Source organism: Camelina sativa, chromosome 16 (genome assembly GCF_000633955.1).
Source record: "Camelina sativa cultivar DH55 chromosome 16, Cs, whole genome shotgun sequence".
Classification (NCBI taxonomy): domain Eukaryota; kingdom Viridiplantae; phylum Streptophyta; class Magnoliopsida; order Brassicales; family Brassicaceae; genus Camelina; species Camelina sativa.
Window position 1 is genome coordinate 10,445,326 of NC_025700.1, and position 21,012 is coordinate 10,466,337.

Consider the following 21,012-nt stretch of genomic DNA (forward strand, 5'->3'; position numbering starts at 1 on the left):
TGCCAAATCTTCGGCTATTCTTCCAAAACTATTGGAAACCAGAATATTCGCAGAAGCATTAACACTCCAAGATTCCAGGAGATTTCTTTCCAAACCTAACTCTCCACCCTCCACCGCAACGACAGAATTACGCTCCGGTGGTCCCACACGCCTCCCCTGCTGCTTCACCGAGACAAATCCATCATCCTCGTGATTAACTTCCTGACTAACTTCCTTCCCCTCTCCTGCCATATCTGGTTCGGGCACCACCCTTTCCTTCACTACCTTTGGACATGTATGCACCAAGTGACCGTACATACCACAATGCAAACAAATTTGTGTAAGACCCTCATACGCTACAAAGTACCGAGCCCTATTAATAAAAACTGTCCCTTTAGGCGGCTTCCGAAGGTTAACTTCCACGCAAACTCAAGCAAACCGTCCCCTCTCAAAGGATAACGTTGTTCGATACACTTTCACTGGCCTCCCCAAACTCTGGGCGATCCATGAGAGAATAGCTTTATGGTAAAAATTATATGGTAAGATGGAAATCCTCACCCAAACCGGAGTTGTAGTAATCTCATCCTTGAGAGGATCAAACTCCAGCGTCCAAGCCTGGACCATCAGATAATTACCAAAAATCCTCCATGGTCCTCCTGTCAACGCTACCATATACTCCTCCTCAACGTCAAACCGGACCATAAAGAATTGCCGTGGGAGATCCATGACATACATCGCCCCTTTTGGTTTCCACAACACCCTCAACTTCCTCTGCAGGACCGCAATCGGCATACTTCGTCCTAACACTTTAACAATCATGCAACTCTTCAACAACCCATTCATAGCGTCCAGAACTTCCTGCCCAATAGTTATCTCCGGTTCCCCATCTTCATTATACGAAAACGCCATAGATACTCTCTCCATCACAAACGCGTCATCAACAATAGAGTCCGGGTTCGGCATGCCACCCACAGTTCGACCAGTCACCTTCGACACCCATGATCCCAGTGTATCCGGAGGCTCCCCCGGTGGTCGATCCGTGCCACCAATATCTACCATCGTAGCATCTTGCACCAGATCCGTCAAAACCCTAGTAGTCACAGTAGTTGTCATCCTATAAACGTATTATTTCTTGGCTTAGGCGTATGGTATATAATACATATACGCTATGCAAAAAAATCTAGATGATAAAATTTTAGTTTTATATTTCTTAGCTTTATTACATAATTGTTTTGATTTTTACTTCTTTTAGATATTTATCTGTAAAGAGAAACAATTTTATTGGTTTGTGAAAGTTCTTTTATTAGTTTCATATAACATTTTTTTCTTGATCTGTTTAGTTCTTTCTTCTTTGTTTTGTTCATAGTCTATGATTTAGAACTTTAGATACATAACTTAATTGTTTGTCTCGCTCTTCCAACAGCTATGTAAATGGGAATTTTTTTTTTTGGTCGAATTTGATGTGTGTAAATGAGAATTTTTTTTTGCTTTGGAGATTTTGGGGTTTTCTTGTATATTGGATCGAATGTACTATGATGTAATGTTGAGATTTTGGGGTTTCTTGTATATTAGATAGAATGTATATTCAAACATATAAATATATATATTTAGCTAGTGAACCAAATGTAATGTTGTGTGATGTTGTTACGGAGTTGTTATTCATACATGTTTTGAAATGGATTATCTTTTGAAATGTTGTAGATGGATTCTTCAAACAATCCAGACGCCAATGATGAGAACACACAAGGATATGAAGATAGGTTTAAGACTTCTCCGTAGAGTGATAAAATTAAAGGGAAGAGGAAAGAAGCTCCACGAGGTAATAAGCCTAAGAAGTTACCTGTTCAATGCTCTGAAGTCTGGAAGCATTTCACGAGACAAGTGAAGGATCCGAATATGAGTGATTGTCACTATTGCAAGAAGTCATTTGTATGTCCAACTAAACAAGAGACTTCAAACTTGAAGAAGCATGTGGATATATGTAAGCCGTACAAGGCATGGGCTGGGCGTCAGACACAAGCTGTTATTAGTAATGAGGGAAAGCTGCAAGATGGAAGAATAACAGAGAGTGTCTTCAGAGAGGCTTCAAATGAAATACTTGTTTTGGCAGAATTACCACTTGTCTTTATTGAGTGTTTGGCATGGAAACACTTCTGCAACAAGTGTAATTTATTCAAGCCTCATTCAAGAAGAACATCTAGTAGAGATATAATTCAGATGTATGTGGCTAGGAAAGCATCTTTGAAGGCTTGGCTATCTTCTCAGCTGCATATAGTGTCTCTGACTACTGACATATGGACTGCTAATGTTACACGAGCTAGTTACATGGTGATCATTGTGCATTTTGTGGATTCAGAATGGCGCTTAAGGAAGTTGATTTTTGGATTTAAGTATATCACGGATCACAAAAGCAACACAATATCAAAGGTTTTAGTTGAATGTCTCGCTGATTGGGACATAGAGAAGTTATTCACCATCACAGTCGACAATGCAACTGCCAACAATGGATTAAAGAAGTTTGTTGAAGAATTTAAGTTATTGAGGCATGATTACTTAGTGTTAGATGGGACTTACTTGCACATGAGGTGTTGTGCTCATATCATCAACTTGATTGTTAGGGATGGTTTGTCTGAAGTGGGTGATAATGTGGCAGATGTTCGCAATGGAGTGCAGTATGTGAGGTCTTCAAGTCCAAGATGTGACTCATTTGAGGAAAAGGTTGTGTCAGGGAAGTTGACTATGGGGAGTTAGCCTATGGATATGAAGACAAGGTGGAATTCTACATACTTGATGTTGACAAGCGCCATGAAATTTAAGTTGGCTTTCCAAAAGATGGAGGATGAAGACAAGTTATATAATGACTACTTCATGGAAATTGAAAATGGGGTGAAGCGGAAATGACCACCTTCTTACACGGATTGGAGGGCAATAGAGAGGTTAGTGAAGTTTCTTGCTTGTTCTACACTGCTACTTTGGTTGTCTCAGCTTCCACTAAGACTTGTTCGTACAAGTGCTATGGTGAAATTGTCACTATGGAGAAGAATCTCACGACTTGAGCAATAGTTATGATAGTGAACTAAGCAAAATGGCGACTGAAATGAGAGAAAAGTTTACTAAGTATTGGGAAGGGGTCAAGAATATTAACAAGATGTTGATTGTTGCTAGTGTGTTCGACCCTAGACTGAAAATTCAGTTTGCTAAGATGTGCTTTGATAAACTCTATGGAAAGATAGTCAAGACTCTAAGGATATGTCCATATTTGTTCATAATGTCGTGAAGGATATGTTCAAGGAGTATAGTGTCAACCACAAAGGATCAAGCACACAATCATCTCAATCAATTCCATCTTCCTCTAGTGCTGCACAAGATCGGTTTATATTTGAATCACTCTCAAGTGACTTTGCAGAAGAAATCTATGAGTTTGAAAGGATGGACAATGCTTACAGTGAAATGATCAAGGAAAATGGACTTGATGAAACAAAGGATGAGTTAGATATTTATCTCAAGGATGCTATAGAGACTCCTAAAACTCTTCCTGGAATAGAATGGGATGTTTTGTCTAGGTGGAGACTCAATAGTCAGAAGTTCCTTGTTTTATCTGAAATTGCCAAGGATGTTCTTTCAATGCAAGTGTCCTCTGTCGCCTCTGAAAGTGCTTTCAGCACTAGTGGTCGAATCATTGAGCCTTATAAGAGCTGTTTATGTTTTTACATGGTTGAAGTGTTGATGTGCACTGAGCAATGGATGAAACAAGATATGAAGATTAATGAAAAGGATTTCTTTGCAAACTCACAGATCCTCGCTAATATTGAACTATTTGATAGTCTTCAAAAAGGTAAGTTCTAAATTTATGTTTAACTTTTTACTTTTTTGTAACGGTTAGCTCAACATTTTGTTGTTGTTTCTTTTTAGAGTTTCAAAATGAAAACAACTTCGACCCAAAATAGGAGACATTATACTCGGTACTCGGCTACAAGGTAACTTCATTTCTGTCATATTTTTGTTCTTTCAAATGAGTTCTAGTCTTAAAAATGTTTGGTTTGTTGTAACAGGTCATGATCTATGGATAATCTCTTAAAGGCTGACATGTTGGGATGATTCTTCTTTCTTTGTTTCTTTCGCTCTATCAATTTATCACTCAATTAGTTTCATTTGTTTAAGATTTTAAGTCATGTTTTTCTTTGTTGGGATGCTTATTTTGCGAGACATGGTATGTTTTTGACTTGTTTTACGATTAAAATGCTCAAAACATGGTTTAATTTGTGTTTTAGTTCATTGTTTCTTATTGAATTTGTTAGATTATACAACTGTTTTTACAGGTATATTTCAGGTTTTTCGGGTTTTGTGGGTACTTTGGATAGGTCGAGTAGGTACTATCCATAACCGAATATATTTCGGATATATTTTAGGTTTCTTAAAGTCAATACCCAAATTACCCGAACCCGAAAAGAACCAAACCTGAACCCGACCCGAAATTATATGAACACCTGTTCGGATCTTATATTAGTAAACCCGAAAAACCCGAACCCGAAATACTCGAACCTGAACCCGATCCGAACACCCAAATGCCCAGGCCTAGAACCACCCATTTGAAAGGAAAAAACCTTTTTATGAAAAATCTAACCCAAAAAAAAGAAAGAAAAATTGGTTCAATCGACCAACAAGTTTGAACCATTAACCACAAAATTACACGGTTTAGTATCCGGTTAAGTTTACAAAACATTTAGTCTTCGTCTTCGATAAAAACCTAAAACCCTAAAAAATTACAATCAGACTTTGTCATTCGAAACCTCTCCTCGAAGCTACAATGAGCATCATCGCAGGCTCGTACGAGAGATTCATTTGGGGTTTCAAGCTTAAACCCACCAAGCACGACGCCGATAACCAAACCCTAATTCTCACACCTCTCTTCTCATACCCATCCCATATCTCCCCAATCACCACCGTCGCTTGTTCCGGTCCCGCCGCTGCTTCGGGCGGCTCCGACGATACAATCCACCTCTACGATCTTCCTTCCGCTTCCTCCCTCGGCTCTCTCCTAGACCACAACCACACAGCCTCCATCACTGCTCTCTCCTTCTACACTCCTTCTTCACTCTCCTTCCCTCGTAACCTCATCTCCGCCGCCGCAGATGGCTCCGTCGCTATATTCGATACTGATCCTTTCGTTCTTCTTAAGTCCTTTCGTCCTCATAAGAAGGCGGTTAATGATTTGGCGATTCATCCTTCTGGGAAGCTTGCTTTAGCTGTTTATCGTGATGAGTTCTTTACGATGCTGAATCTTGTGAGAGGAAAGAGGAGTTTTTGCTGTAGGTTAGGTCATGAGGCGAGTCTTGTCAAGTTTGATCCGAGTGGTGAAAGTTTTTTCATGGTTGTGAATAATAAAGTTGGAGTTCATCAGTCTGAGGATGCTAAGCTTCTTCTTGAGCTCGAGAATCCGAGCCGCAAACGTATACTCTGCGCTACTCCCGGGGAGGTACTCTTTTGGTAGCTTTAGTTTCTCTTATCATTCCCACAGTTGCATCTTTAGTCTCTTATTCTTTGTGCGCAGCTTTGAGATTCTTAGCTTGTTGTTTATTTGGTTTACTTGTCTAAATTGAACTCTAGCTGTTGTTGTTTCTTTTATTGATGCTTGTTTAGTCCTATGTTGCCCAAGTGTACATTGAGTAATGAGTCCACCTTCTTGAAACCATGAAAAGAGATTAATTTAAGGCTTTCACCCCGAGACTATGATAACTCTTTTGCGAATAGGTTATTGATATCTATCTATAATTCTATATGTCCTTTTATTGTGCAGAAAAGTGAATTCTTTCAATATAATTCTGCTTCTTTTGCTCAATGGGTGTGTTCGGTTTTAGTTTATGTTGTTGTAGTGTAAATTTTCAGAAGCCTCCAAACCGACTTCTTTGGCTATGTAGTGTTCTTCCGGTTTCTTATTGATATTGTGTTTACGTTTTATTTTTGGAAATGGTTATGATTTTGATTCAGAGACTTTATTTCATGGCTAAAAATGTTTGCTTAATTTGCAAACAGAGTGGAACTCTGTTTACAGGTGGTGAGGATCGGGCTATAACAGCTTGGGACACAAATAGTGGGAAGCTTGCTTATTCAATAGAAGATGCTCACCCAGCTCGAATCAAAGGTATTGTTGTGCTTACCAGGAATGAAAGTGACGGCTCCTTGGAAGATCCATACTTGATTGGTTCTGCATCATCTGATGGGATCATACGTGTTTGGGATGTCCGAATGGCGGCTAAAGAGAATACAAAACCATTAGCCGAGACGAATACTAAATCAAGGCTTACATGTCTTGCCGGGTCAGCTCTTAGATGTGAGTATATTTTTCAGTGTATATAGTTCGAGAAAACATACAAAGACAATCATCAAACTCCTACAAGTTGTGACATTATGGTTCTTTATCTTTCTTTCTTTTTCTGTTTATCCAGCTATGAGACGGCCACAGATTGGAAAGCAGTAAGCTCAGAAGGTAGACGAAGGACAAGAGAACTGAGGATGAGAGCTGATTTGAGTGTTTGTTTATTGACTAAATGACAATTTTCTGATGCCAGTTTTGGTAGAATCTTAAAAATACGAGCCACTAGATTCTTGTCGAATTACAAATTATAAACAATTTTGTTAAGCCGTCGTTTTTTCTGTGAAAGTAAGCCATTCTACTATTATCATTTACATGAGTTCATTAGGTTTGTATTCTTCTAGTCCTATCCGGCTTGTTTGGTATCCTAAATAGTTCAAACTTCTCATTAGTGATTATAGCAATATATAGTTTGAGCAATGTGCAAGCACGTGATCTACAATCAAGATTGAAGAGTATCATACATATGTATGTGTGACAATAGAGCGCCATGGAAAAATGCCTAAATACTGAGCGGGTGTTGAAAGTTTTCTTCAATGATTATTGGAATATACTGACCAAAATGCAAACATATACGGGACGACATGTTTTTTAAACACCACAAATCTTATTATACATCTAGGAAACACGCCTTGTGAGTTACACAGTTGAGCTGATCAAATATTGAAGGTTTCCAAATAAATGAAAGGGAGATATCGAAAGGAGCATAATAAAGCCATGCATATATCTATGAATGTGTGACAATGACTCAATCAGTACTGAGTGGTGTTGTTGGGGATTTTGCCTTGTTTCAACTGGGAGAGAGCATATTCAGCAGTACGGATGAGATCGGCAACATTGTGTTTTGAAACCTCCTCAGAGCCAAACAAGAAGATGGTCCTAACCTCAGCTTTCTTGGCAAGTCTTGACGCATAACTAAGCTGCAATTTTGGCGAGTTGATGCTCCTAAGTAGTTGTCGGTACAAAGAAAGAACTTTTCCTCTGTTCTTTGCAGCCTCTTCTGCCGTTAACCATAACAGACTCGTCATGGTTTCGTCCTTCGGAATTAAGAATGTCCTGCGAACAAGGAGAAAATGTTCATTGGGTAATTTTGTCAAACACTTGGTGCGCAAGAACAAACACACAAAAAGCAGGCTACCGTAAATGTCAAATCATTAACGATACATCACCCTAGCAGTTCGATATCTATCTATATGTATGATCGATTTCAGTACTAGTATAGTCTCACATCCGATCTAGAAAAACAAATAAGAACGATGACTTGCCTTCAGCTGTGAGAGAGATTGTCACCGGACGGAGAGGATCCAGCGAGCGAGAGTGGCCGATTCGGGACTAAAAAGTAAATAATACTAACTTCTTCTTAATTAGAAAAGTAAATATTTGCACTAAAAGCCTTTTTGTTTTGTCGGGAAGACTGTTAACAAACCTCAGAATTTAATTTTGACCAAAATTAAAATAAAGCTTCAAAAAGTTCCATTTGATTTTTCAATTATAACACTGAATATTATTTTCATAGAACTTCAACAACACAAGATTGTTCCAAATTGTTGCTTTCTTTTTCAAAGATAAGGGAACAAAACTAATATAGAGAGACAATTGTGGTACTTCTGTTCCAAGCTTATACGAGTCAGAGACACTCAACATTTACATTCTTTAAATATTCTCTACAGCAAAAACCATTCACACATTTTCAGGTTTACTTGTCTTCTCTCTTTACTCCAAAATCCTAAACTCCTCTGTTCACCTCGTCTTTACCACACTTGCTTTTATGGTTTCATTCTGCAGTTTCCGCAACTGACTTTCCTTTCTTATCTACTACAGTCGTCCGCTTCTCCAGAAGCCCAAGTTGGTTTTGCAACACCTACCGAGAAAACAATTTTATTGTAAACTCTGACCTGCTTACGAAAAAAGGTAGTTTATGCGCTAATTATATCGACGTACCTCTATTTGGGACTCAAGAAATCTCCTCTGTGCTTCTACCTCCGTCTGAGGAAGCAATGAATAACCTTGAGACCTTCATATGTCCAATCTTAAGTGTTAGTTAATCTTGATCATCATTTATATAGTGGATGATTACACAAGTTACATAAAAGAAAAGTTATACAAGCTAATTCCAAGGCCTAACATGGTATATTTAAGACCGTACAAGTGAATAAAAGACATGTCAAAGAAACTGTCACCATAATAGCTTAAGCTACAAGACTTAAAAGACACTAACTAAGATCATGTCTGAATATATTTGTTATGCATACTATTGGTTATTTCTTTGGTAGCCTTAACACATACCATGCTAGTGTGTTTGCACAAGATGGATAAACAACGGATCTCCCATACATGGAGGCTGCAGAAGCAGCAGCTTGCAACCTAGCTTCGTGCCTGCTCATATTCTCACTGGCAGCACCAGCTACTGAAGATCCCTGGCCATCTGAACTGGAACTACCGATTCCTGTTCGAAGCGTAGAGCATCATTAGTCTCAATGTTTCACAAGTCAATATAGGATTCACCTTCCGGACAAGCTGGGTGCAGATGTCATTTGCCATACCAAGTACCTCAAGAGACAATTAAAATTGGGAGCACAGAGTTCCAAATGAAATATATTCATTATGAAAATATGTATGAATAGCAAGATCGGTACCCTGCTGCAGGGATTGTTGGTGTGGTCCACGGTTTCCAGAAGCTGCTGATGTAGCATTCTCAGCTGGCACAACCAGCGCTCTGCAGGTGGGACATGTGTTTTGTCGTTCCAACCATGACCGGAGACAATGCACATGAAATAGATGGCCACATACTAATTTCTTCGCTGAGGTCATTTCTTCACGACATATGATACAAGTGGCATCATTTCTGCAAACCCCAAATTAAAAACTGTGATTGAGCTAGCTATGTAAGCATGATCAAGTTTAGTAAGCTTAAATAGAATATCTGGAAAGATAAATCTTCTGGGAATATCTGGAACTTACGAGCTAAGTTCTTCAGGAGTTGCATCAGGAAACCGATCATTCATATTGGAAGTGATTTTACGATATCGGAGGTAATCAGTCACACGAATCTTGAAGTTTCTGAACGTTTCGTAGAGCTCTCTTATTAGATGCAAAGGAAGGCCATAGTTCCTATGCAATAAAAAGGTGATACTCGAATTAGGATACAAATTACAATACTAAAATGCCATAAATTGCATAAAGAGAGACGCAGTAGATCTATTGTTTTGGCTTGCTGGCTGCTTATTATTTCTCATTTTCTGATTTTTCATCATCTACAAGTAAATCTATGAACGCACCAATGTAAGTTACATAATGTAACCAAGAGAAGACTCATTGATGGAAATAAGTGTAATGATAAAGTTATGCAAGTAACTCTTGAAACAAGTATCCAGCAATAAAAAAATAAGGCGATAACGAGTTGTGACATACTACTTTCAGTATGTTAATTAGTCAGGATTCAGTTATCTTTAAGTGGTATAACATCTAAGTTTGGAATAATGAATGACATATATGAAAGAAAAAAACTTACATGAATATCATGAGGAAGAAGCAAAGATACATGGACAAGTGAAGCAAGTCACGGACGAGCTCCAGATAGAAGGTATATACTGGTTTTCCTTCCCATTGACCTTCCTTGAGCATATCCGTGACATAGAAGGCATAGTTTACAATAACAGAAACAGTTGTTGTTGCAAGAATCATATACCTGCAACAGAGAAAATATCAACTAAGTCTAATGCTTGGGTGTATGATGCAGAGTTCATTAAGCCAATAATAAAAACAAACAGTTAAAGATGGGGTACTTTCACATGCGTTTTGATGGCATAATATTCCAGAAGGATACATACTAAACAATATGCTAATATCATAAAAATAAAAATCCCCAAACTTGTGATCACCTGTACATATCGACCATATGTTGAGCTATTTTCAAACATCTTTGATGCTTGATAGCTAGTTAAGCGTTTAACGCTAGGGGATTGATTAAATTAAAATCCTAGTAAACGAAATCAACACCACTCCCCCCTCAACAAATCTTCCACTCTATATGATTCCAAACCGAACAAAAGTAGATGAGAATAAGTAGAAAGGAAAAGACACTAACTCAAACGTGAAGAAGACAGACATAGAAGCTTTCCGGGACAGAATCAATTGCCGCATAGAAGAATACGTAAGGAGGCCATCTAAAAGCAGAAGAAACACCAAGAAGGAAACAATACGAACATGAGAGAGTAAAGTGACAGAAGGAGTAGTCTCAATAAACTCGACTCTCTTCTGAGCCATCCAATGCAAACCCTTGATCAACAAAAGAGTCACAACCAAAGAGATAAAGCCAACAGAGAAGTCCTGTCGAAAAATAGTGACAGCAAAGAGAATCTCCATGAGTTCTCTCCACGCTTGCTCATTCAAACGCTCAACCTCAGCTTCTCTAAGAGAACCCAGAAACACAATTTTGACAAGATTCCATAAACTGAACATTAGAACCAAACCCATGTTCAAAAGAACCACCAAATTGATCTTGGACGTCGACAGATACTCAGCCGCTGGGTAAAATTGACCTCTGGTACTGAAAGCATGGTAAATCACAGCCAATGACGCGAGGGTACTGACTCCTGCGTAAACCTTTAGCTGAATCATTGCCTTCAATCTGCTAATCACATATATACATCACAAAATAAAGGCAAGTTTTTAACAAATTTCAGGTTTTTCTTTTTGAATAATCTAATGATTTAAAAAATTGAGGCCTCGATCGAATACAAAGATAAGGGGAAGAATGAAAAAACGTACATGAAACAAGGAATCACGGGCGAGCTATAGAAGGTAAGAATGAGAGAGAGAGGGATAATCAAAGGCTTGAGCTTTTCATTTGGAAAATAGAAATCGCGAGCCAAAGGAAAGAAGAACCACTCTTGTCGTCTGCGTAAGCATGGCCAATGGTTTTACGACACGTGTACATATTAATATATTATATCCAACGGGTTTGTCCAGTCCAGCCCAGCCCAACCCAGCCCAATTCGCTCTAAATTCAGTAAAACGTTTACTCAAGTTGAACATTTAAATTGGTGCCAAAAATGTCGGGGTGAGTAATCCTTTACCTCTTAGTTTGCGAGATGACCAAAAAAAAAAAAAAAAACAAAGAATATAGCACGCTAATGAAAAAAATTAAGTAAATAACTATTGGCTAAAGTAAAAAGACAAATAGGAGTCACGTGACGTACATGCTCAGCTTACAAAGGTGTTGGAATACAAGTTCAATTAATTATTTATTTATTTATTTGGATAAAATAGTTTTTATCGATTACATTTTAATGTCATACAAATTTTCAACAAAATTAATAAAAACTTTAAAATTTATTTTAAAAAAATAGAATTTTTTTTCTCCATTCAACATAACTTGATTTTTTAAAATCGGATGTTGAAAACTTTAAGTGATGAATAGTGTTTATAATGAAATAGTATAGCAAAAAAAATATTATGGAACATAAATAACTCAAATCCAATTAAAAGTAAAAAAAAAATGTTATATTTTAAGGGATACCACATAAACAATCTACACAACTATGTAAATGCTGACCATAAGAGATAAAACATAACAATCAAAATAAACGCACAACACAGAAAAAACTTTATACCCTAAGTGATACAATATAGACAACCCAAGCCACTATGTTAAACAACGCTGATGGCGAAAATGATAACAATGACTATGGTGGTAGCAGTGGTGGTGGTGATGGTGGTGGTGGTAGTTGTTGGGCATAATTTTATCATCATAAATAAATAAATATAATTTATTTAGTCAGCGTATATTTTGCTGGATAAAATCAGCGTAAATAAGAGTTTATCTTATAAAAGGAAAATCTTCCTGATTAGTTCAAGGAACCGAGAATCTCGTGACTGACTCTGTCAAGCGACCGAGAATCTCGTGACTAACTTTGTCACGAGACCGAGAATCTCGCGACTAACTTTGTCAATGGAATGAAAGTCACGCGACTAGATCTGTTAAGCGACCAAAAGTCTAACGACCGACTTTAATAATGGGCCAAGAGTCCTGTGACCGACCCTATCGTAGATAGAGTCGGCAAGCCCAAGACAAATCCAAAAAGATTAGGGCAAATGAGTCTCTATATAAGGAGAGCGGCCTCCACGAGAGACAGGGGGAAGAAAGAAAGCAAGAGACGTAAAACACAAGACACACGACTCAATTCTAGAACGCGGCTAGGGTTTATAGATTGATTCCCTGTGCCTTGAATTCTTGTATTTGAGCTCGAGACTTTGATCAATAAAAACAACTATTCAACATCTGTTTCTTGTTTCCGTAGTCTTTAAACAAATCGATTATTTTTGCCCAAACAGTTGGCGCTAGAAGGAGGAGCTAGAGTCATCTACGTGAGATGACGGGAAACGGAAGTGACATGACCAATGTCGAAGCTGACTGTCGCCGCTCAGCTGGAAGTCCTGACTGCCAGGATGAACGAGACGGTGCAGAAGCTGACGCAGATCGAGGCCGATAATGCTAGGCTACGTGAGGAGAACGCCTCACTGGTGACAGTAGGAAGAATTTTTACTGAAGCAAGCTCAAGATTTTTTGACGTGCACGTCAATCGGATGCAAGATCTCAATACAACTCTTGCAGCTACTCGAACGACGACTGCGGCTGAAGACGGACGACTAGAGATCCCACAGGAGGAGAATAATGGAGAAAACCCTAGCATACGTCAAACCCGCGAGAACCTTGTTCGAGAAGAAAACACGGATCAACAATGAATCGCACGTTACAGGAGTCGAACATGAACCACACACCATGTCAGCCAAAGCTGCTTACTTGGAAGCTATGCTTGCAAAACGTTTGGGTGCAGTAGAAGCCATGATCGAACGACTGCTAGGAGTGGCTCCACCGATCCGAAAAAGCAACTTGCACTCATATGCCAATACACCTTTTTCTTATGAAATTGCACTCACTGAGATGCCGAGAAAATTCACGTTACCAAGAATGAAAATATATGATATAACATCCGACCCAGATGACCACATAGCACAATACAAACAATGAATGTTCACGACGGCCATTCAAAAAGAGTGCAGGGAAGCTACTATGTGCAAGGGTTTTGGCTCAAGCCTAACAGGTGCAGCACTTTAGTGGTTTATCAACCTACCAAACGGCTCGATCAACTCGTTTGCATCATTGACAGATCTCTTTTTTGAGCAATTTGCAAGCAGCAGGAACCTGGAGCAGACAGCGGATGACCTTTACGAGGTACGACAAAAGAGAGACGAGTCGCTGCGTGCCTATGTGGGACGCTTCAACAAGGAAAAAGTATCGATCCCCAATTGCAACACGTCAACTGCCATCTCCACATTTAAAAGAGGATTGCTTCTTGACGGTGATTTGTACAAGGAACTTACAAAATACCAATGCAGAACAATGGAAGACGTGCTCTCACGTGCGTGGGCGCAGATAAAGTGGGAGGAAGTGATACGCCCAAAATTCGAGGATCACTCAGCCGGACTAAAAAGGATAGAAACTCGCCAAGGTGCAAGGTGCAACAAGGGAGATTTGATGGATTGAGGGGTCGTACAGCAGTTGCGGAAGGCTGATGATATTCCCAACTCCAATCACTGCTAGATATGACACACTAGTCCAGCAAAAGGAGACTGTTGCTTGGATATTACACACCAAGAAACAAAGAAATGTTCTAGACAAAGAACAAAGAGATAAACTCTAATAAAAAAAAGGAAAATCGGTTGATGATTCTCAAATGAGATTACATGAGTTTATATAATGATAGAAAAATTGGTCACAAAGCCAAGTATTATTCTTGAAACTAAAACACAATAAAGATAGATAGTTTAATGAAGATTCAACTCTTGAACTTTGTCTTCCCAAGGTGTCCTTCCCAAGGTGAGTTGAACTCAATTTTCGTCACTCCTCTTTGACCACAAAACAAAGTGATTATTTTGGGCTTTCTTGGATTTGAATTAGGCTCAAAGTGGGCTGGACTTGATAGATATCATCCCCAATAGTTTTTCCCATGCTCTCTTTGGCCATAAGATCTTGAATTGACCCATTAAATGTTTCTTGAATCTTCTTTGATATTTACTCTTTGATCCAACTTGCTGATGAGAAACAACATGGTTTGTATCTTTGCTTCATCCTGGACTTAGTAGAAACAGCTCCTGGTTGCCATACGTACTTCTGGAAGGTCCTAAACCAATTGGACCTAAAGCTCTTCAAGTGTAGAACTAGATTGACTTCCTTTGGCAAATGAAGTGTATCTTTGTATTTCGTGGGCCAAATCTTCTCTTTCTGAGCTTGTTGGAAACATAAGAGATTCATTAACATCCTACAAGTGGTTTTGTACCGAAACTGTTTCTGAGTTGGTTTGTGTAACACGGTCTTTTGCTCAGGCACAAAACTGGGACTGAGATAGATCCACTGACTTGAACTATCCATATTTTTCACATATAAACTGATATTAATGTGATTCCAATTCTCTATGGTTATGGAATGGATCAAGATTCCAGAACATTTTATTTCATACCTAGAATCCTTTTGAAATGGTCGGAATCCTCCTTTGAATACTCGTAGGTCCAAATCGCGTAGCCATGAGTTCACCTTTGAATTCGTTCGTGGTGAGCAAGACTCTAGGGTCGTCTTGGATGGTCTCATGATCACATCATACCCCTCCTCTTGAAAAATTTTCGTCCTCGAAACTGTAAGGCCATGGGTTGGAGAGTATTGAAGTGATTTTGGTGGCTTCTCTTCAAGAGAATATATGAGTCCATATTGTTGACCCTGAGACAGAAGTGTACTCCATTCCGTGAGACCTTCCTTTGTGTTTTTCCTCACTTTCATGTTTGTTGACTTCTTTGTGATCTGGTTCTTCGGCTTTCGTTTGCTCACTCAATGAATTTGTTATTTCCAACAGATTCTTCTGAACCAACAGCTGCTTATGATCCTTTGGTGATGGTAACAAATTAAATACAACTTGTTCTTCCTTAGAAACAAGAGACATCTTTTCTCGTTGGTAACTTGGCGTGACAGTAGACGCTCCATCAGTTGGTCTAGAAGTTCTCCTTAGAATATGATTTGAACCACGATGGTGATGGTGGGGAACAATTCACTTCCTTAACATAGACTTCAATTCTGCCCAAGTCTCAATGGGATGTTATCCATTTCTCCTCCTTCTTACCACCAATTGATCCCACCAAGTAATAGCATAATCACAAAATCCAGTGGCTACAACTCGTACCTTCTTCATCTCGCAATAGTTTTGACAACTAAAAATTGACTCAATCTTTTTCTCCCACTCAAGATATGAATATGGGTCGTTCTTGCCTTGAAAGGTAGGAATCTTCAACTTCAAAATACCCATATTAGCATCCACTCTTCCTCTTGCTTCTCTAGCACTTCTTGGTTTCATGTGGCTCCCTCTTGATGATTGACTATTGTAATAATCGTCAGACCTTACTACTCTAGGTTGATCTCTTTCCCTTCTATGATGCAACATTTGTGGTCGTCTCGGTTGTGCCTCCGCTTGAACTACATCCAACCTCTCATAGAGGACATTCATCTTAACCCTTAACAACCGTCGCGTCTCTTCCATAAGTGCTTGAAACTGTAGATTTGGAATCCCAAGCCCTTCGTCTTCGATGACCCACGTTCTCGATGATCATTATACATTTTTTTTGCTTTTGTTTTTCTCTTTTTGTCACTTTTTTTTTTGAAAGAAAATGAATAGATAGAAGATGAAACAAAGAAAATGATAGAAAATAAAAAGATAGAAGAAGAAAGAAAAAAAGATGAAAAGATGAATAGATGAGAAGATGAACAGACAAGTACCGGTTGAGTGGCTCTGATACCACTTGATACGCCCAAAATTCAAGGATCACTCAGCCGGACTAAAAAGGATAGAAACTCGCCAAGGTGCAAGGTGCAACAAGGGAGATTTGATGGATTGAGGGGTCGTACAGCAGTTGCGGAAGGCTGATGATATTCCCAACTCCAATCACTGCTAGATATGACACACTAGTCCAGCAAAAGGAGACTGTTGCTTGGATATTACACACCAAGAAACAAAGAAATGTTCTAGACAAAGAACAAAGAGATAAACTCTAATAAAAAAAAGGAAAATCGGTTGATGATTCTCAAATGAGATTACATGAGTTTATATAATGATAGAAAAATTGGTCACAAAGCCAAGTATTATTCTTGAAACTAAAACACAATAAAGATAGATAGTTTAATGAAGATTCAACTCTTGAACTTTGTCTTCCCAAGGTGTCCTTCCCAAGGTGAGTTGAACTCAATTTTCGTCACTCCTCTTTGACCACAAAACAAAGTGATTATTTTGGGCTTTCTTGGATTTGAATTAGGCTCAAAGTGGGCTGGACTTGATAGATATCATCCCCAATAGTTTTTCCCATGCTCTCTTTGGCCATAAGATCTTGAATTGACCCATTAAATGTTTCTTGAATCTTCTTTGATATTTACTCTTTGATCCAACTTGCTGATGAGAAACAACATGGTTTGTATCTTTGCTTCATCCTGGACTTAGTAGAAACAGCTCCTGGTTGCCATACGTACTTCTGGAAGGTCCTAAACCAATTGGACCTAAAGCTCTTCAAGTGTAGAACTAGATTGACTTCCTTTGGCAAATGAAGTGTATCTTTGTATTTCGTGGGCCAAATCTTCTCTTTCTGAGCTTGTTGGAAACATAAGAGATTCATTAACATCCTACAAGTGGTTTTGTACCAAAACTGTTTCTAAGTTGGTTTGTGTAACACGGTCTTTTGCTCAGGCACAAAACTGGGACTGAGATAGATCCACTGACTTGAACTATCCATATCTTTCACATATAAACTGATATTAATGTGATTCCAATTCTCCGTGGTTATGGAATGGATCAAGATTCCAGAACATTTTGTTTCATACCTAGAATCCTTTTGAATTGGTCGGAATCCTCCTTTGAATACTCGTAGGTCCAAATCGCGTAGCCATGAGTTCACCTTTGAATTTGTTCGTGGTGAGCAAGACTCAAGGGTCGTTTTGGATGGTCTCATGATCACATCAGGAAGACTCGGCTAATCGCCAGCGATGTTCACAACGATCTAATTCCCGTGTATTGAGAAACGAAAGAACAAGTAGGGATGATAAGCCTTATCAATGACCTCGTGATGAAAACACCATGAGTGAAAGAAGGAACACGCATCGAACATTGAGCGAGGCTGACGATAGGAGGCCTAAATCGACAACATGGCCAGATATTAGTAACCTCCCGATCTCTCATACACATTTAGTTGGTGTATTGAAAGAGATGGGTGGAACCGTGAGATGGCCACAAAACAGAAGATTGCATCTGATTGAAGATGGAAGTGAATGAGCTGCTTAAAAAAGGTCACTTGAGGGAATACTTGTCAGATAAAACCCACAATCGCATGGATGGCGAGAGAAACAAGAAAATAGCAATTGCGAACGCCCCAGTTTCGCCTCCAAAACATGATCGAGTCATCAATGTTATCTCTGGAGGATCAGAGATAAGTGGGATAACTAACTCAGTTGCGAAAAGAAACACTAGAGCTGTCAAGAACTAAAGCAGAGGACACACTATGAAAGGCGATACGCCGTCATACACCATAACTTTTACGACTGGTGAGAGCAGTGTACCAACCTTGCATAACGATGCTTTGGTAATACAACTAACAGTGGCTAATTGTTTGATGAAGAGGATATTAATCGACAATGGAAGCTCAACTAACATCCTTTACATGCAAGCATATAAGGAGTTGGGTCTCGACGAAGGAGGACTGACACGAAAATCTATTCCATTAGGTGGGTTCATTGGTGAGGTCAAGCAGAGTATTGGCAAAGTGACGCTTCCAGTGTATACAGAGGGAGTTAACAAACACACTAAATTTTTAGTAGTAGATTGTGCTTCGGATTATAATGCTATTATGGGACGCCCTTGGATTCACGACATGGGAGCTATTCCATCGACTCTACACCAGGCTATCAAATTTCCCACCCCATGGGGAGTGAAAGAAATAGTAGGAGAACAAGAAAGTTCACGCTCATGCTATCAAACTACCTTAAAAGGTAAGGGTCTACATTTATAGCAATTACAGAAGCTACTGCTGGTACTTCATAGGGAAGAACCAGAGGTGGAACAGTTGGATGAGATGCCATTACTCGAAGACGATCCTGACAAGCGGGTGAACATGAGTTTAAAACTAGCAGCTGACATACAAAAGAGGCTTATCGACTTCCTTCGATCATACGCCAGCTGCTTTGAATCTTCAAACAAAACAATTGTGAAACTATTGAAGAAACGTCTGGAAAAGTCTAAAGGAAAGTGGGTAATAGAGCTTCCAGGCATGTTGTGGGCTTACCGCACCATCACTAAGTCATCGACTTACAAAAAACCGTTTTCTCTTGTGTATCGGATGGAAACAGTAATGCCATGTGAAGTAGGCATGACTATGGCACAAACCAAGCACCCTAACTTGCAGAAAAATGAAGAGTTGACGAGTCTCGATCTCGATCCACTAGACGAGAAACGAGAAGCAGCGAAAATCAAAAATTGGTGTTATCAACAGGAAGCAGCTAGAAGCTACAACAAAAATGGCAGGACGTGGACATTCCAAGAGAAGACTGGGTCTTGCGACGTCCTTTTCAAAATACAAGGGAACAAGGAGCTGGGAAACTCGGTCCCACCTTGGAGGTCCTTACAAGGTCACTGAAGTTCGTGGGTCAGGAGCCTGTAAGTTGCAAAGCAATGAAGGGAAAAATCAGCCCAATAGCTGGAATGCCCTGCATTTGAAGGAATACTACTTTTATTACCATGGTTTCTTGGTTTTTAATTATTTATTTTTGGTGTTTTTGCATTTTTCCGAGGATTAACACTACACGTCCCATTTTATGGACAACGTTTTCAATAAAATTGGTTTTTCATTCTACAAAGCAAGTCCTGTTGTGAGTATGTTACTATCACATAAAATGTGTCACGAGCATGAGCCTTGAACGTGTCACGAGCACGAAACTTGGACGTGTCACAAGCACGAGACTTGAACGTGTCACGAGCACAAGGCTTGGACGTGTCACGAGCACGAGACTTGAACATGTCACGAGTACGAGATTGGACGTGTCATGAGCACGAGACTTGGACGTGTCACGAGCACGAGACTTGGATATGTAACGAGAACGAGACTTGGACGTGTCACGAGCACGAGACTTGGACATGTCACGAGCACGAGACTTGGACGTGTCACAAGCATGAGATTTAATTGTGCCATGAGCACAAAACATATACAATATGTCATGAGCATTGAAAAAGTAGCATGTGCGTGTCGTAGACACGAGACGTGGATCTTTGTCACGTACACAAAGATAATATCGCGAGCATATAAGTAATGTCAATACCACATGACGTATGTAATGCCATGAGCATGTGAACAGTGCTATGAGCATAAGGCATAAACAATGTCATGAACATTGTAATTAAGGAAGTGAGCATGTGACAGTTGTGGAACACCTGACTCTCACGAGCACAAGCACTCAAACGATGTTATGAACATTGTTATTAAGGAAGTGAGCAAGTGACAGTTATGTTCCTGACTATCACGAGCAAAAGATACAAACGATGTCATGAACATTATTATTAAAGAGCTGCGTACGTGATAGTTATGAAACACCAGGCTGTCACGCGCACAAGACGATAACTTGTGTCATAAGCAACCATGTGACTGTCGTGAGCACAAGACTCACGCCATGAGCGCATGTCTTGGACGATGTTATGAACACGAGCATGAATAGCGGCAGTCACACATGACACAAATGGTAGCAGAGGCATGCGACATGAACTATTTCTTGAGCATATAACGACGCATGATATAGGTGATGTCATGAGCATACAACGCGAATCGTGTCACAAGCACAAAACATTGACAATGTCATGAACATTGTTATTAAAGAAGCGAGCACATGACAGTTATGGAACACTTGACTGTCACGAGCGCAAGACATGAGCAATGTCGATAATGCACGACATAAATGCTGTTAGACGCACATGACGTGACTAATTCCCTGAGCGATGTCGATAATGCACGATAGAAATCACGTCATGAGCGTAATCATGATGACAAGAAGTTGAGAGCATGAAACTCACGCCATTAGCTTTTAACATGAGCAGTGTCATGAACATGTGATATGAATGGTGTCGGAGGCACGTGACATGAATAACATCGTGAACACAAAACAATCATGTGACATGGCACGAAGCAGTAGATATGTCAACAAATAAGTATCATTTCATGTTAGTACGATGAAAATTGTGATGTAGTGGGCAAATCGCACCAAGAGAGCTCGACGTATACTCTTGTTTTAGGAACGAGATGTAACAATGCAATAAAGAGGAGACACATGTAACGTCATGATCAAAGGACATAAACAATGTCTTGAGCCTGAGATATAAATCATGTCATGAGACAGATCATGTCACGAATGCGAGACCTAAGTTGTGTCTCACGCACAAGATAAGAAATTGTATGTCACGTACATCCTCACATGTGGATATTATCGTACGGTAAGAGAATGTTATCATATACAAGATCAATGCCACGAGCAAGTCTTATGACTAACAAGAATGTCAGAACCTACAAAATGGTCATGGCACATAGAGTCA

At 39.4% G+C, this 21,012-nt stretch overlaps 4 protein-coding genes across 6 annotated transcripts; 1 reads left to right on the plus strand and 3 right to left on the minus strand.

The window, feature by feature from the left end:
• On the minus strand, nt 409-1,092 carry LOC104753550. Its single transcript, XM_010475787.1, has one exon. It carries the CDS (start codon nt 1,090-1,092, stop codon nt 409-411), a length of 684 nt encoding a protein of 227 aa, XP_010474089.1.
• LOC104750303 (p21-activated protein kinase-interacting protein 1-like) lies at nt 4,740-6,659 on the plus strand. Its single transcript, XM_010472079.2, has 3 exons — nt 4,740-5,455; nt 6,013-6,310; nt 6,426-6,659. The coding sequence occupies exons 1-3, from the start codon at nt 4,787-4,789 to the stop codon at nt 6,455-6,457; spliced, it is 999 nt and encodes a 332-aa protein (XP_010470381.1). The 5' UTR covers nt 4,740-4,786; the 3' UTR covers nt 6,458-6,659.
• Nucleotides 6,904-7,721, minus strand: LOC104750304. The gene is made up of 2 exons (XM_010472080.2): nt 7,618-7,721; nt 6,904-7,408 (listed from the first exon to the last, which is right to left on the minus strand). Exon 2 carries the CDS (start codon nt 7,378-7,380, stop codon nt 7,105-7,107), a length of 276 nt encoding a protein of 91 aa, XP_010470382.1. The 5' UTR covers nt 7,381-7,408; nt 7,618-7,721; the 3' UTR covers nt 6,904-7,104.
• Nucleotides 7,887-11,227, minus strand: LOC104750305 (ERAD-associated E3 ubiquitin-protein ligase HRD1B-like). Of its 3 annotated transcripts, none has more exons than XM_010472081.2 (8): nt 11,123-11,227; nt 10,440-10,982; nt 9,864-10,040; nt 9,314-9,463; nt 8,989-9,197; nt 8,639-8,798; nt 8,294-8,366; nt 7,887-8,213 (listed from the first exon to the last, which is right to left on the minus strand). In XM_010472081.2, the coding sequence occupies exons 2-8, from the start codon at nt 10,970-10,972 to the stop codon at nt 8,127-8,129; spliced, it is 1,389 nt and encodes a 462-aa protein (XP_010470383.1). In that variant the 5' UTR covers nt 10,973-10,982; nt 11,123-11,227; the 3' UTR covers nt 7,887-8,126. The 3 variants fall into 3 exon arrangements, with proteins under 3 accessions (XP_010470383.1, XP_010470384.1, XP_019094178.1); XM_010472082.2 differs by having other exon boundaries at nt 10,440-10,985; nt 11,123-11,209; XM_019238633.1 differs by having other exon boundaries at nt 10,440-10,947; nt 11,123-11,204.

Excerpts from the sequence above, each read along its gene's own strand:
- LOC104753550 (XM_010475787.1), bottom strand. The coding sequence starts at position 1,092 with ATGACAACTACTGTGACTACTAGGGTTTTGACGGATCTGGTGCAAGAT.
- LOC104750303 (XM_010472079.2), top strand. The coding sequence starts at position 4,787 with ATGAGCATCATCGCAGGCTCGTACGAGAGATTCATTTGGGGTTTCAAG. Across the intron at positions 5,456-6,012 it reads TCTGCGCTACTCCCGGGGAG|AGTGGAACTCTGTTTACAGG; the intron begins GTACTCTTTTGG and ends ATTTGCAAACAG. Across the intron at positions 6,311-6,425 it reads TGCCGGGTCAGCTCTTAGAT|CTATGAGACGGCCACAGATT; the intron begins GTGAGTATATTT and ends CTGTTTATCCAG.
- LOC104750304 (XM_010472080.2), bottom strand. The coding sequence starts at position 7,380 with ATGACGAGTCTGTTATGGTTAACGGCAGAAGAGGCTGCAAAGAACAGA.
- LOC104750305 (XM_010472081.2), bottom strand. The coding sequence starts at position 10,972 with ATGATTCAGCTAAAGGTTTACGCAGGAGTCAGTACCCTCGCGTCATTG. Across the intron at positions 8,367-8,638 it reads TGTGCAAACACACTAGCATG|GTCTCAAGGTTATTCATTGC; the intron begins GTATGTGTTAAG and ends GGACATATGAAG. Across the intron at positions 8,214-8,293 it reads TTCTTGAGTCCCAAATAGAG|GTGTTGCAAAACCAACTTGG; the intron begins GTACGTCGATAT and ends TTTTCTCGGTAG.